General features: G+C 38.8%; 1 protein-coding gene across 1 annotated transcript in view; it reads left to right on the forward strand.

The window, feature by feature from the left end:
* The window catches only part of EDEM3 (ER degradation enhancing alpha-mannosidase like protein 3), a 34,608-nt gene extending 20,179 nt beyond the window's left edge, over nucleotides 1–14,429 (forward strand). Inside the window, exons 11-20 of the mRNA XM_075096781.1 lie at nucleotides 19–102; nucleotides 1,627–1,710; nucleotides 2,281–2,405; nucleotides 2,919–3,084; nucleotides 5,593–5,747; nucleotides 6,524–6,677; nucleotides 7,174–7,368; nucleotides 8,165–8,330; nucleotides 8,830–9,015; nucleotides 10,580–14,429. Of these exons, the coding sequence (XP_074952882.1) occupies nucleotides 19–102; nucleotides 1,627–1,710; nucleotides 2,281–2,405; nucleotides 2,919–3,084; nucleotides 5,593–5,747; nucleotides 6,524–6,677; nucleotides 7,174–7,368; nucleotides 8,165–8,330; nucleotides 8,830–9,015; nucleotides 10,580–10,998 (1,734 nt within the window). The 3' untranslated portion in view covers nucleotides 10,999–14,429. The remainder of the gene's footprint in view (nucleotides 1–18; nucleotides 103–1,626; nucleotides 1,711–2,280; nucleotides 2,406–2,918; nucleotides 3,085–5,592; nucleotides 5,748–6,523; nucleotides 6,678–7,173; nucleotides 7,369–8,164; nucleotides 8,331–8,829; nucleotides 9,016–10,579) is intronic.
* The last annotated feature ends 1,277 nt before the right edge of the window (nucleotides 14,430–15,706 follow it).

The following is a 15,706-nucleotide window of genomic DNA, read 5'->3' on the forward strand; positions in this document are numbered from 1 at the left end:
TTTATTATTGAATTTTAGGTGTTGAAGGGCGATATTAGACCTGCTATTGAAACTCATGAGATGCTCTATCAGGTTATAAAAAAACATAACTTTCTTCCGGAGGTAAGGTAGTAATCTTTTGATCATGTAAACTAATTCTTACCTCAATTTGAGCAATCTTAGATAACAATTTGAAGAAATAGTAAATATGTGTTTTATTAAAGCTAAAGGCTCATTTCCACAGCATTATGTGACTTAGTTCTGCATGTACGACAGCTGTGTTTTGGATATGAAATATTTTTCCTTCAATTATGCTGTAATTAACACAATAATAGGAAGCTGCTGCTATTAATAACTACTTAGACTTTATATTTCAGCCTTTCAGAATTGACCTTGACTCATTTCAGTGTACAAAACTTGTTTAAGCACAGGTAGTACTAGCTGCTTAGTAATGTAATAACATTAATGCTAAAGATCAGTCACCTTTATTAATCAAAGGAAGGAGACTGAAGACTGAACTGTTCTGAGAGAAGGTTCTGAAATTTTGCATAATGTCCTTAAAAGTAGGTACATAGCTTATCTGTAGATTTTGCAAGTGCAGTCTTTGAGTGGGTTAATTTTGCACAGAAAAGCCTGTTTACTTGCTGAAGTGTGTGTCTTTATTCTGTGATGACCCAAAATAAATGAGAGAGCTTCTGACTCCATTTGTAACTTCGACTTTCCTCTGGTGTAAGCTTATTTCTGTTAGAGAACATTTTAATTAACACCGCATTCTTCACCTAATGTGGAAATTGAGACCAAAGAACGCTCTCTAAGCACTGGAATGATTTTTTTTGAGTGCTTTAAATGGTATGATTTGGCTTCTTAGGGTTTTTTTGGGGTTGTCTTTTCATTGCTTTGTACTTACGAAGGAAACTTTGAAAGATCAGTTAGTTGTATTCAAGCTTATACGCCATCCCCTTTAGCAAGGACTTGGCTTAAACCCTAGGATGAACTAGTAGTGAATGTAAGCCATCACAGAAGTGGCTTTTGCCAGTGCGTAGTAAGAGTGAATACGTACACTAGGGAAGTTTTTAGATAACTGGCTTCTAGTCTGTGGTATTTATGTTAGAAACAGCTGGTTACCACCTGTCAGGCCAAAATGACAGTTTAATGCATTAGAAGTGTCAGGTGGTTGGTATGTTTGGAAAAATGGTATTTGTCAAAGCTCAGGTCATCTCTGTTTAGTGGCCTTTCACCAGGCTACTTTGGTTTGGTTGAAGCAGCAGCTGTGTGCCTGTGCTGATGGGAACAACTGGAGGCTGCATGCTGGCTCCTGTGTCTGGAGCATGTGTTCTCATCTGGCACCTCCTGCCAGAACTCCACTTGCTGGGCATTTGTCAAGCGGCTGGGTGGTGTCCAGACTCCTGCACTAACACGAGCTTAAATCTCACTCGTACTAAGTGGGCTGGAGCACTGGTTTAGGTTTTGGCCTCAAATGTACTAACTGGACAGAGGTTCTTGTAGCCTCCTGAGATTGATGTTGGACCTTCAGTCCTCCACTGCTGTGTACTTTAGCTGTCATAATACAGTTAATGTAGAATTCAAAATAAACCTTGTTGGTTTTCATTCTTGCATTTATTGTTGTCTGTTCTTTTTCTTCCTCAGGCGTTCACAACAGACTTCAGAGTTCACTGGGCTCAGCATCCCTTAAGGCCTGAATTTGCTGAAAGCACTTACTTCTTGTATAAGGTAAGATCACTTTCAGTTCTCTGACTTCTGGTCATTTTGTCCAGCGCTTAGAATTTTGTTGGTGTTTTTTCCAATAATAGAATGAGTAGTGCATCTCCCAGCTCATTTTATCTACTGGAGACAGTTCTGTATATAAACAAGACTAAAGTATTTGGTTATCAAAAATTGTCCTAGGACTTTTGTTTTGCATGCCTTAAATTAGAAAGAAAACTGTTAAGTGACAAAGGCCCATATCTTTAAAGATATTTAGGTGTTGCTGATCTCTCTTAAAGAGATCTTGGAGACTAAGAGCAAAAGCTGCTTGTACCTTGCAGAGAAGAGCAGTGCCTAAATGTCTTTGCTTTTCTGTAAGTATTTCCATGTGCTTATCGGCATATCTGTAAAAGCTAATGCAGTAGTATCTCAGTAGTCTCTCTTATGAATGTTTAGCACTATTCATAAATTAGACTTTACTGGTGCCTGAGAGGTATGGAATCAATAAATTCATATTAAGAAAATGAAAGCTGCTAATTGTACAGTAAGTCTAAGCACACCTATATGTTTGGGTTTGGTTTTTGTGTTTCTTTTAAGGCTACTGGGGACCCTTACTATCTAGAAGTAGGAAAAACACTCATTGAAAACTTGAACAAGTATGCAAGAGTACCTTGTGGGTTCGCTGCAATGAAGGATGTTCGTACAGGAAGTCATGAAGACAGGTAAAAGTTTTTGCAATGATTTTTTTCATAAAAAGATTATAAGGGGGGAAAAACCTAGTTATCCTGTTTATGTAATTGAATTAATTGACTTGTGAGTAGCTCTGTCTTCAGTTTGATAACCAAGACTTAAATTACCTGTTTGTCATAGTTATAAACAATTTCAATAGTTTTGTAGTTTTTTACATAAGAATATTTTTAGTTTAGTAACATTTCATTTGTCTCAGAGCAACAGATGAATTACTTTTGAACAAAAAATACTTCATATCTAGAAGTTTGTAAAGAGGCTTGTTTCCTCTATAATGGTATTTTGTACTGAACATGCTGAATCATTTTCCTCCAAACGTAGTTTCTTCCAAGTGGAAGGAATGCTAATGGAATGAAGTTCAACAATAATGGTCATGAAGAGTTCAGAGATAGAGCATATGCATATTTGTTTTACTGATGTTTCAGAAAAAAGGGGCTCTTCCTAAAGGACATACATTTTTTTTTTTTTTTTTTTTTTTTTTTTCATAGAATGGACTCCTTCTTTCTGGCTGAGATGTTTAAATATCTTTACCTGCTGTTTGCGGATAAAGACGACATGATTTTTGACATTGAAGATTATATCTTCACTACAGAAGCTCATCTATTACCCCTTTGGCTTTCCACCACAAATCAAACCATCTCTAAAAAAAATACAGTAAGTAATGGCTCAAATTTAAATCAGTTTTAGTGATGCTTTGAAGCAGTTCCTTTTATTATGAGAGGAAATGGAAGAAAAAATCGTGTGAAGTAATACACCAGTTTTAACACTTCGTTTAAGAACTTTTTCATCATATTAACAGTGACAGTCACATGAGCATGAATAATGTTTCCATGACTGCATTCTGCACCACCGAATCTTGAGAAAAAAGCTGTGGAATATTAGCAATATTTAAAAAGAAAATCATTCCCCATCTCTGTATAAATTTGAAAATAATGCACTATGATATTTTTATCTTCATCTTTATTGTCTATTTTTTCTAAAATACTTGCAGCAAAATGCTTGTTCTTCTTGCTGATTTTACTGTGTGAACCCTTGGCAAATTTTGAAAAGTTTTTTGAGACTGCTACAAAGCTAGTTTGACAAGATACCGCTATAGCTTCTGGGATATTTAATTGTTTTAGTCCATGCAGTAGACATCTGTTGTCTACATGTGAAAACACTTCTGTGTTTATAAATTACTTAGCCTTCCAACATAACCTAGAGTAGTACAACTGTGCTGTGAAGCATCTTAAATACTCGTGTCTCTCTTGGTTTTTGTCCTCTGTAAGGTTGACATAATTTAAGGCAATGATACTACTGGCAAGCAATAGAAATATATGAGAGTGGAGAGGTGTCTAGGGCATCAGGGACATAAATTCCCTTATGTTAGTGTGCCTCTATATTTACCCTTTACTATGTGTTTTATGATAACGTGTGGATCAGAGGAAAATGCTCATGTTGTGTGTCAAGCCGTGTGTCCTGGAGAAATCTTAAAATTGAGTCAAAAGCACTCTGTTTTATGGACTCTAGTGTTATGCAGTGAAGAACTTCTAATTACTTGCTCTTAATATCTAACACTGGTAATATATTTAACGGGGGGGTTGGTTTTTCATCTTCCTTGATGGTGGAGATCCTGCACCCTCTCTGAAATGTCCTTTCCTTCAGTATTTATCTTTTGTCTCTGAGTTCTGGAAATAGAGACTTTTTTTTTTAAACAGTGCAAGAAGTTTCCTGAAGGGTCTGAAGGAGCGAGCATTTTCTATAACTCTCATTCCCAACATGAGAAGTTGATACTTTTGAGGCAGACATGGTTCCCACAGCTGATGATGTGTGAAATGCTGGCATGACATATGTAGTTCTCTTGAGAACTGCAAATGTTAATAAAAGGCTGCTAAAGAGGATAGAGTAAATTGTTCACATGCGGTTTTCTTAAGCTCTTTAAGTCAAAGCTGCTAATGTGCATAATACAAGTAAGAAAGATTTATTGAAAATGGTGTCAACAAAATGTGTTAAATGGCTAAAAGGCTGTGAAGATGAGTGTGCTACTCTTAAGGAATTTATCTGGTGGGGGGAAAACATGGTAAGAAAATTGAATGTGTAAATTATTTTTAATATAAACACAGTGCTTATAAGCTGAAATGTCTGTGAGGTAGTTGGTAGTAGCAACCCAACATCCTGTTTGCATTTATCCTCATAAACAGGAAAGGTCGTGTCTTACTATGCTGATGCTTGCTATAGTGCTTGCAAGATCTTCTTTAAGTGATGTGACAATTTGTCACACTAAGAGTATAGGTACTTTAAAGTGTTTATTCTAGGAAACTGATAGCCTTTTAGACCTTGTCTTTTAGGGAGCCTTTAAGTACTTGATTTTTAATTAGCTAATATGTTGCAGGTTTTTTCTAAGTAGGTAAATAATGCATTAATTTTTATAGATGAGAAAACTAACTTGCCATTTATCCAACCAGTTATTTGCAAAACCAAGAACAGGCTAAATATGGCTCCAAATCACCGTACATGTTCCACGTGGTTTCACATGTTACAAAAAAGCAATTTATGCAAACGTTAATTCTGTCATCTTTTGTGAAGCTAGAGGCTGTTTGAATTATATACAAATTCATCCTTGCCCATTCAGACTTGTAAGTCAGTGTGGCTCCTGAGGAGGAGAATCTCTTGTTCATATGAAAAGATGTGACGCTCTTAGTAATACAGAGCAAGAATTACTCAAGGCCTGCAGCTGGTCCACTCAGCATAAAGGCAATATCAAATGAAATTGAAAATACTTCCTTTAGTTGTCCAGCACTCAACAGTACAGGGCCCCAAGCTGTGTCAGAGCAGGCTTGAGAAGTAGTATTTGCCAGCAGAAGTTTAACTGTTTCTGCAAAAAAATTTCAAGGAATGGTGGATACAAGTTTGGTAAGTTACAAATTAGAACTGGCATGGTATCTATCTATCCCTAGAAAGGGATTGTAGTGCACTGCTTACTCTCTATTGTTGCAAGGTGTGCCACAGAAGAATGATGTATTCTTCAGTCCTGGAAACTGTGTGGTTGTAGGACATTTATTGCATTCAGCTTCTCAATGTCTTGAGTACACAGATTACTTAAGGGTAGGTCTAGTTGTTGGTTTGCTTTGTATAAAAATGTAACCTGCATTTTTAATAGGTGACCTGTATCTTTCATTTTAGACTACAGAATACACAGAGCTGGATGACAGCAACTTTGACTGGACCTGTCCAAACACCCAGATTCTTTTCCCAAATGATCCTATGTTTGCTCAGAGTATTCGTGAACCTTTGAAAAATGTGGTGGATAAGAGCTGTCCTAGGGGTATTTCCAGAGCGTAAGATGAATATTTTCTGGGGTTTTTGTTAGTGTGGGAGTGAGTAGAAGAGTCTGTTATGTATGGGAGAAGAAATATGAGGTGTTCTAGAACTTGCTCTGCTTGCATTTGGAGTCCTTTTAGAACAGATAGCCTAGCAATGGGAAAAATCGGTTATGTTCTCTCTCGCATCATCAGCAAGATGTACTTCGTTTCCAGCAGGAATTAGCAAGCCTTTCAAAGCAAAAGGAGCTTAACAAGCCACATACTTCAAGTGGAATTGTAACCCAGGTATTACAGGAAATATGTCTCTTTGGTTTGTAAAATTAATTTCTGTAGTCTCTTCAATAGTTCTGCAACTCTTGGTAGCGCAATTTGCTTACTACAATACATAAACTCTTCAAAATAGGCAAGGTTAGGACAGTCTGTTAAGCTGAGGAAGTTTTATTCTTCTGACCACCTCTTTGATAGTTGCACTTCATGAGTAAAACTGAGTAGCAATTCTATGAGGAAAACTGGTTTTACTCAGTCTTAAAATAATGCATATTATTGAGGAATATGAGATAGCATATGGTTGTTTTGTTACCAAAATTGTGTATGGTTTTTTGCACTACGAAATCATCAATAATATTGACAGCTTTTAAAAAAAGATAGCTTGACTTAGAAGTTGCCATTCTAGTGAACCTTGTATTCAACGTCATTCCAAGGAATTCTAGTTATGGTGGGTAGGTATAAAGTGAGGGTTATGTTTCAAGAATAATCTGGTTTTTAAAGCTTTGGTCTCTATCTTTGGGCAGAGAAGAGAGTTTGGGAAGTGGACCAAAACCACCATTGAGAGCCAGAGATTTCATGGCCAGTAATCCTGAACACTTGGAGATACTAAAGAAGATGGGAGTCAGCTTGATTCATCTGAAAGATGGAAGAGTACAGTTAGTACAGCATGCAGTGCAAGTAAGACTTCACAGTACCTTTTTTCAAAAAAAAAAAACTTTCAGTAAAATCCTGCTAAAGGTTCAGGAGGGACAGCCAGGCTGTGGAAGGAGGCACGTGAGCTCCATATGCAACTGTATTTAGCAGGCTGATGCTTGTTAATATTTTGCCTGAGCAACTCTTGTAACTCTTTTAACTAATCTTCCATTAAATTAGAAGGAGGCTGTTCATGTCAAAGTGATACAGCTAACAGCATCTTACCTGAAAATACTAGCTTGCAGTGTAAGGTACTTCTATTTGTTTAGGACGTGTATAGGTTTGTATGTTTAGTTTTCTGTGTGGTGGAGTTATATAAAGTTAACTTCTTTATTTGTTATGATGAATGAATGCCAGTGAATATGCACTCTGTATTTTAAAATTTTTGTAGCAGTGGTCCAAGAAAACATAGATTCAATTTTTTTCCCCAAGTTTCTCAAACATTTAAGAAGAAACTGTTTATCATTTCTTTATTACTCAGGCAGCAAGTTCACTTGATGCTGAAGATGGCTTACGGTTCATGCAGGAAATGATTGAACTCTCCAGTCAGCAACAGAAAGAGCAACAGCTACCTCCTCGTGCTGTTCAAATTGTTTCCCATCCATTCTTTGGCAGGGTGGTCTTGACTGCTGGACCAGCACAATTTGGGATGGACTTATCCAAACACAAAGCAGGGGTATGTAAGGTGTATATGTGATCCATTCCTAGCTTTCTGTTACTTTCCTTATTGCATAAGCCTAAATTTTACAGTACTGGTACAATTTCAGGGTGGCCAGCTAGAGGGTGATCAGTTAAGTACAGTGGTTAGAATGACAGGGCACAGCAATGACAGAATGACAGCAGTGAGATTCTTTTACATGAGTGGCTTACCAGTCTGTTGCCTGTGCTCTGCTCCTGAGTCATTAGTCATGATTTAGGTTTTAAAATGCATACGTAGTATGATATTTTTTTTTAAACAAGTTTATATAATCTGCAGGGCATATGCTAAGAGATGTTAATTTAAGGGAAGGTTTTCCTACCATGTCAGCCATAAATTTGCATTTTAGCAAAACCCTTTTATAGTTAGAGTAGGCTGTTCTTTGCGCAAGCTTTTATAAAAGGCTGTCTCTAGATGGAAGAAGGAAATATCACAGAGGCAACGGTCTCTACTAGAAGCAGTAGGAAAACCCAATGACTTCGGGCAAGATGCAGCCCAAAAGAGGAGTTCCAGGCTAGCAGTTGACAGAATAAAATTTTCCAGAGGCAGGAGGTCACAGGTATAGACAAAATACACTGAGTATAAGAATTACATTTTTCACTCGGTCATTCTTCTCTTCTTGGAGCAACAGCTTCAAGGTAAAGATTGCCTGCACTGGCAGAAGATAACACTAAATGCATTAGATTAACTGACTAAAGGAAAATGCTGAGGGATCTTTTGCAAGCTTGAACCTAGCGCTCTAATTATCTTTGTTTGTTTTTGTTTTTCTAAACAGACAAGAGGATTTGTTGCAACCATTAAGCCATATAATGGATGCTCAGAGATCACTAACCCTGAGGCAGTGAAAGAGAAAATTGCTCTGATGCAAAGAGGCCAGTGTATGTTTGCTGAAAAGGCACGGAACATTCAAAAAGCTGGTGCAATAGGAGGCATTGTTATTGGTAAATAAAATTAAGTTCTTTGTTTGTGTAGATGTAACCTGTATTTTACAGATTTGAAGATAGTGGAAAGCTGACAAGAAGCTGTTAAACTCTCTGAGATGACAGTATTCCAGCACAGAAATTATGCTTTCAGAAAATGAAGAAATGTTTTAGTTTTGTCTGGTTCTGTGCAGAAAGTGTAGCAAAACAAACTGGGATGGGTGATTGTTACTGTTTTTGCAGATTAGAAGTTGTTGTTTTAAGGATCACTGAGTGTTGAAATAGTGCTATCTATTAACTGCTGAGGAAGACTTGAGATACAAATAAAAATGTTAAGGAAGACAAGTACAGAAGTTGGCTTTTTGCTTTTTACTACCAACTTTCTACTCTCTGCCTGGGATCATCTTAACTGACTGGGCAGTAGAAAGCTGCTCAAGAAGTCTGCTGAAGCTCAGAGTTATAGCCCGTTTATCTAACGGGCCTGGTTTGTTTGCCTTTCCTGTTGTGTGCATCTGGCTAGATGACAACGAGGGAAGCAGTAGTGACACAGCTCCTCTCTTCCAAATGGCTGGCGATGGAAAGAATACCGATGATATCACAATTCCCATGCTCTTCCTCTTCAACAAGGAAGGAAACATTTTACTGGATGCAATCCGGGAGTATGAGGCTGTGGAGGTGCTCCTTTCTGATAAAGCAAAAGACAGAGGTAAGATTACCTACCTTAATTTAGTTAGTTATACAAATTTAGCTTCCATCTGTGCCATGGCAAATGTGAAATGTACAATAATGATTTCTACCACTACCCAAAGGTGCAAACGTGTTACTTGGTAGCTCTAGTTTTCTGTTTGATGTTGGTATTAGTTTTTTCGTAAGAAGGCCATTATCTGAGATGTGTCATTATCCGCTCCCCCCACTCCAAGTTAACGTTAACATCCAAAAAAGCTGATCATAAGTTAAATGTCAGTTTGACTAATGAGAAAATACAGCCTTTCGGATTCCTTCTGAACCCTTTTTGTCATAATCTGCTTTGAAGTAGTGTCAGGAATAGTGTGTTTCCAGTGCCCTACATTGTAAATGCATCTGTTATCAAGCTCCCTAGTGACATTCTTGGTACCCAAAAGGAAAGAGACAACTATTACAGTTCTTTTGCCTATCTAAGCGGAAGTGGTTATCCTGAGAAATAAGGCTGCTGATCTCAGTAATTTTGCAGTTTTTCTTGTATAATACAAGAAAATTGCAAGGTAATACATTCCCAATTAAAATATGTGCATATGGCAGAAAATTCTAGGTTTTCCTTTTGTAAGCCTCTCTCTTAGCGCTGCTTTGTCCAAGCAGAGTATGTAAGAACAAGTATCTTTAGAAAACCAGTGGCTACTAGCGGCAGCATTTGATTTCTGCACATTTGCAAAAGCAATATGCCGAAAGCTAGCATTGTTTCTTCAGAGCTCCTTACAATTTCCTTCTGTTTATAACTATGGTTAAGATGCTCTTACAAAATACTAAACAGAAAAGATGGCTCTGCATTTGAGAATTTGTAATGCATATTTGCTTCTTCCCCTCTTCCTCGTGCTTCCGTTTGGAATCCCAGCAACAATCTTTAAAGGTAAAATGATTCCAAACTACATTATTGATAGCAGTAAGTATCCCGTGTTAAACATGGTGTATGCCGTTAAACTCCCTAGGAGTCTTGAAACATTAATGTCCTGTGTGCTAGGTATAAATGTCAAACGCCAAAGAAATCTGCATGGTTAGATCGGACAGCTGTTGGGAAGTTACAGGCTAACTCACTGCTTGAGTTGTAAATTAGTTGCTTTGAGTGGGGGTGTGATGAGGGAGGCTTTGCCTCTCTTTAATTCACAGTTCAGTAATCTTATGAAACTCTGTCTCCCAGTTGCCTAGAAGTGGGATCCTGGTGGATCTGGGAGTGCTTTAAAATACACTATTAAACTTCAGTGCACGCAGTGGGTATTTGCTTAAGACTGAAGGAAGGTAACTAGCACTGACCCAGAAATCACCATTCAAGTTTGAGGAACCAAAACTGGTCTCACTATATTGTTTGCCCGTGTTTACAATGTGTTTAAATGTCTTCCCTCCCCTCCCTCTGTAAAACATGTTCCTTAATAACATTAAATTTCCATATCAATGGAAAGTCTGCACTTCCTTGAGGAAATAAGGCCAAGGGAAGTGACGTTGCTCTTGAAATACATCATAAAATTCTGCCTTCCTAAGGTTTTTTCCAAACTTTTTTTTTTTCCTCTCTCCTCTCAAAGACTTGGAAATGGAGAATATGGACCAGAAATTTTCTGAAAATGATTCACATAAACAGAATTCAGAAGAAGCTACTTCAGTGTCTCAGGATGTTGGTGCAGTCAGTGAGGAGCCTGAAGAAGGAGAAAACTTTGATGTTACTGACCCTGATTCTTTATCTCCTGCTCATGCAGACAGTGACAGCATTTCCATTTCAAATCAGGATTCCTACGTCCCTGGAACCGATGAGGCTAGTGCTGAGGCTAGTGCTCCGGAGCCAGCATGTACGCAAGGGGATCACCAGCCTCAGGAACAAGAGACGGAGACAGAGTCAAATTCCAAAGTTAACTGGGATAATAAAGGACAACCTATGGAATCCATATTAGCAGACTGGAATGAAGATATAGAAGCATTTGAAATGATGGAAAAGGATGAGCTATGACTTACAGTAATAACTTATTTGTTAGTAAACAAATGGTGAACTCTCTGGGTAGAAGTGAGAGGTCCTGATACCTGAGAACTAGAAAACATATTCAGTATTGTGATGAGCAACCAGGTTTCACCTGGAAATAACCATAGAAATCCAGCACGCGCTCTTTGTATTGTTTTAATTTTTCCTGTTTGAAAATGGGAACGTGCAATTGAAGCATTTGTCTGGCTCCACTGCATGGTGCTGTAACCCTGGAGGCTCATTCAGGGAGCGAGCCCGACTTCTGTGTTCCAGGCTCTGAGAGGTCGTGCTCCCTTGGTCTCTGGAAAGCAAAAGTTGAACGCAGTGGGGTTAACATACCATGTAGCGGTTATTGATGAGAGCGCTCAAAGGCAGTAAGTAGGTCAGCGACTGTTTTTGTTGGAACAAAGGTGTGGTTTCGCTGATCTCTAATGAGTTAAAAGCCTTCATTGATAGCAGCAGGTGAAATCGTGTTTCCAGTTGTTGTGTCTTTAAGAGACAGCTAGAAGCAGTTTGGTTTTTGTCGTGACATATCACAGTGAAACGTAAGTGTTGCTCATCACTCCTTCCATCTGTTACCATGAAGAACGACCACGATGACATGCGAGTTTTCCCTTCTGCTCTGCTTTCAACTAGAGAAACCGTATAAACCAAAGGCAATGGGTACTTTGTAAGCAGGTTCCTTCAGGCAAACTGAGAGACTTGCTTGTTTGGAGTATACAAGATAAAGGTTCTTGGTGTGTTATGAAAGTTGGGCTCAAGGTTAAGGTGAAGTGGACAAGGTTGAGTTGCAGATGTCTCTTTTGTCCTTCCAGGTTGAAAAACTCAGTCTACCCTGAGATACGGAATTTAAACTGGCAATATTCTCTGAAAGGACACTAAGCAGATCTAGATCAGCTATAACAAAATCTTCCTTTTTCTACAAGTTTGACTTCTAACAGCTTGACTTTGTTGTCATTCTTTTTATATGCAACTTCTATACGTGTGATACTTAAGGCAACGAGGCCAGTACCAGTAGTGAAGCGCAACTATTTTGGCTGTTGGGTCCATAGCTCAAAGTACAGTGGCGTGAACTGCAAGGATGACTGGTATGTGACTCTGGGCTTCCGGAGTTCAGTACAGGTAAGTGGGAGTCCTCATCTGTTATCCCTATTACGAAAAAATCAGTTAAATAAAAATGGGGATGTTTAAACAACCAAGAGATGTTTTGACTGTGTCCAAAGAAACTGCCAAAAACTAATTAACTTGATTTATATAAACTGCTTTTAGTGAACTGTGGTTCAAAGAATTGTTTTATATTAAAGAGTAAGTTAACACTGCCTATATGCTGCACCAGGCTAAAAATGAAGGTTTATGTTCATCTTTAAAATGGACAAAAAAAAAAAAGCGCCCCAGTCTGAATTGCACCTTTCATTTTGCTGGTGAAATTATGCGTGCTGAATATGCAACTGTTAATTAGTACAGCCATACTGTATGTATTTATGTATACTCCTGTACAGTATGAACAGAGAAATCCCAGGCAAATGTTGTATACATTAATGACACTTGTTTTCAAGAGTATCAAAATGCACAGGCACCTTTTGAGAGCATGACGGTCAATCAGAATATTATCCATAAACTGAATGATAACTTTAAGTCACTAGAGTAGGAGGTAATTTTGAGGAGGAAATGAAGCAGTAGCTGAATAGTGAATAAGTGTCCTTTTTAAATAAATTAGCTTTTAAATTTAGTTATTCCTTTGCACAAATAACTGTATGGAGGCTTGGACTGAATGAGTAGGGCTTGAAGCAGATGGGGGTTTTCAGCTGAGGATTTTTTTGTTTATGTGTTGTTACATGAGTTTCTTCGTGTAAGGAATTTGATTGTGGGAGCCTTTTAAGTGTCCTTCGTCACTTGGAGCCCTGCTCCGCACCCGAGGGATGCTGCGCTCCCCTGGTGGCGTCCGGGCTCGAAGCGACGTGGCCAAGTGCAGTCAGCTGCAGGATCAAAACCATCAGGTGCAGATCAAGAGTTTTCACTCTGATAATTCCTCTGATGGGTCAGTGCTTAGTGCCACAAAAGGAGCGTTTTTGCTGCCATGCTCTTTGACATGGACTACATCTTCATACTTGTTAGCTCCTTTGGTGGAAATAGAATTATTTTTATAGCTATAGAAGCCCTCTGGTCACTCTGTTAAGACTGTCAATATAACAACTAAAGGTTTTCTTTTTTTACTTGCAGAAAATTTAGGTGTAGATGTAAAATTTTATTAAAAGATTAACTTTCCTTGCCACCACGAGCTCATTTTTATTAAACTGTTTTTTCCACCCCTACTGCTAAAGCAGCAGACATCAGCTCTCTTTCTAAGGGATTTCAAATGATCCCAGAGCTCCGTATGGATTTGAAGCATCATTTTTGGTGGTGGCCTACCTCAGATGACTGTTGCCTCCTTCCTTTTGGGTTGGTTTTTTTTTGTTGTTGTTGTTTCAGTTCGTTCTACTTTACCTTTGAAACCATCACTAGAGCCATAGCTTTGTTTACAGAACTGAATCAGGTACGGTTGACCTTTTTGGAAAGAGGACTAAATGGGCGGGGGGGCAGCTTTATTCAGGTTATTTTCACTTATATTTCCTTATGAGGAAATAGGCTTTAGTTAACCTTTTCATATCATTCTGAAAATGATACAATATTCTGTCACTGACATCTTAAAAAGCAAAAAGAATGTATTCATCAAAAAACCCAAACCTTTTGGAGAGGGGAGTAAGCATTCCTCCCAGGTTTTCAGAAGTCTGCTCCCTCCATGTGGAATACTGCTTGTACATCATTAATCAGTAATCGCCTGTTTCTCTGTATGGTGTTGTGCAGTTACATGTATGGTATTGAACACTGAAGAATTCAGGAGTTGCAGCTGGAACTAGCACTTACTCCGCGCCATCTAATTCAGATCAGCCAATTAATTTATCCTTTGATCGTAAAGGAATCTTCTCAATTGTTTACATTTATTGTTTCTTAATGAAGTTTCAAAATGAGCCCAGCTTTGGTTCTCCACCTCCTGCCAGTGTACCTGAAGGCGTAGCGTTAGGTGTGAGTAAGTGTATGTTGAGAGGTTAAAAACAGGACATCTTATGCAAAAGGCATCAGTCAGAACATAGAATAAAAAACCCATTCTGTGAATGAAATATTGTATGTTCAGATTTTATAAGATTTTTTTTAGCCAGCCAATTTACAGCCGTATATTTTCTTATGAAAGATGTCTAATAACAGGTGCTGTAACACTATTGTTGGGTTTTACTGTCTGGTGATTAAGTGTATACAATATTTCTAAGGGCAACTATGTACTGTGATGTAAAAGTCTGGGCTAACATGTACATAATCTGTACATAATTGAGTACTTGATTATAATTGATTGTAAAGATTTAATAAAATGTAAATATTCTGGTCAAGCTGTGCTAAACTGACGCTAATTTCCCAGTTGCCCAGCCTGCTATCTTTGCCTTGCTTTTTAGCAAGGCCGTGGTAGTTGCACCAGTGCTGCCCTGTCCTCGTTAGCCACCTTAACGAGGGGAAATTCCTGGTTACCACCTGGAGAAGCGGTCGGTGCCCTGGCATGCGGCGCTGCTGCCCAGGGTCTTTGAAAGGCAGGAGAAAGCCCTGCTGGGGAACCTCAGAGTTCTGGGGCTGGGAGCGCGTAGCCCCAGCCTGGCTCTCGCAGGGCAGGGAAGCAGCTTTGCAGGAGCAGTTCAAGGCCGTCCGGCGCCGAGCTGGGGCTCGGGTGGTACTGGCCGCTGCGCTGGTGTGCAGCCCCCCAGGAAATTCTGAACTAAGGGATAACTCTTCACTGTGAGATTTATCCAGTTTATATATTTATTATATATTATAAATTTATTATATTATTTTGATTTTTATAACTGGAACACCTCCTTTTTGGTATAAAAGTGAAAGTGGACTGGAAAGGCTCTCAGCAGCCTGCTCCAGTTGGGCTATTTCAGGGTCTGTTATTCTGTGGCATGGGCTGTGTGTTGTGTTTTGTTTGTTTGTTTTAAATCCATTCCTGCAATGAAGATGGAGATCCTCAAAAGTTCATTTTAAGTATGACTACTTCTGATCCTGGGTTTGTTGGGTTTGTTTTTTTTTTAATTCACTAATGAAAACAGGTCTCTCTTGGACTTTACTTAAGTCTCGAAAGAGAAAGGATGGAGTATGTTTCTGTTACCAGCTGTTCCCTGACACCTCTCTTTTCCTCTGTGGAAGTTAGGATTAAGAAAATAAAAGATGCAGGAGCCCTGATGTCCTTGTTTATGATAGCAGTGTTTATGATATTCATTAAGCAGAAACCATTACCTGCCTCGCCAGTGAAGCGCTGAATTTCTTCGAACTACTGTTAGGGGAACATCAGGATGCAGCGACTGGAGTAGTTTGGAACAAAGACACCTTCTGCTTCCCTCACCCTTTGGAGGGTCTTGAAGCTGGGATACACAAAAAGCACTTTGATCTGTGGGCTATATAACAATGCACTTGAAGCCCTGCATGCTTCCTCTGCATCTCTTTATTTTGGGAATAGATGATGTTCCTCAAACAAATGTTCCTGTCTTATCGGCGCTGCAGTTGTGTTGGCAGCTTCTGTTGTACTTTGGCGCCCCGTGTTTTACCATGGATGGTCAGACAGTGCAGAGCAACAAGAGATGGGCAAACTGAGACACGTACTCAGGAGTCCAGTGCA

Source organism: Phalacrocorax aristotelis, chromosome 6 (genome assembly GCF_949628215.1).
Source record: "Phalacrocorax aristotelis chromosome 6, bGulAri2.1, whole genome shotgun sequence".
NCBI lineage: Eukaryota > Metazoa > Chordata > Aves > Suliformes > Phalacrocoracidae > Phalacrocorax > Phalacrocorax aristotelis.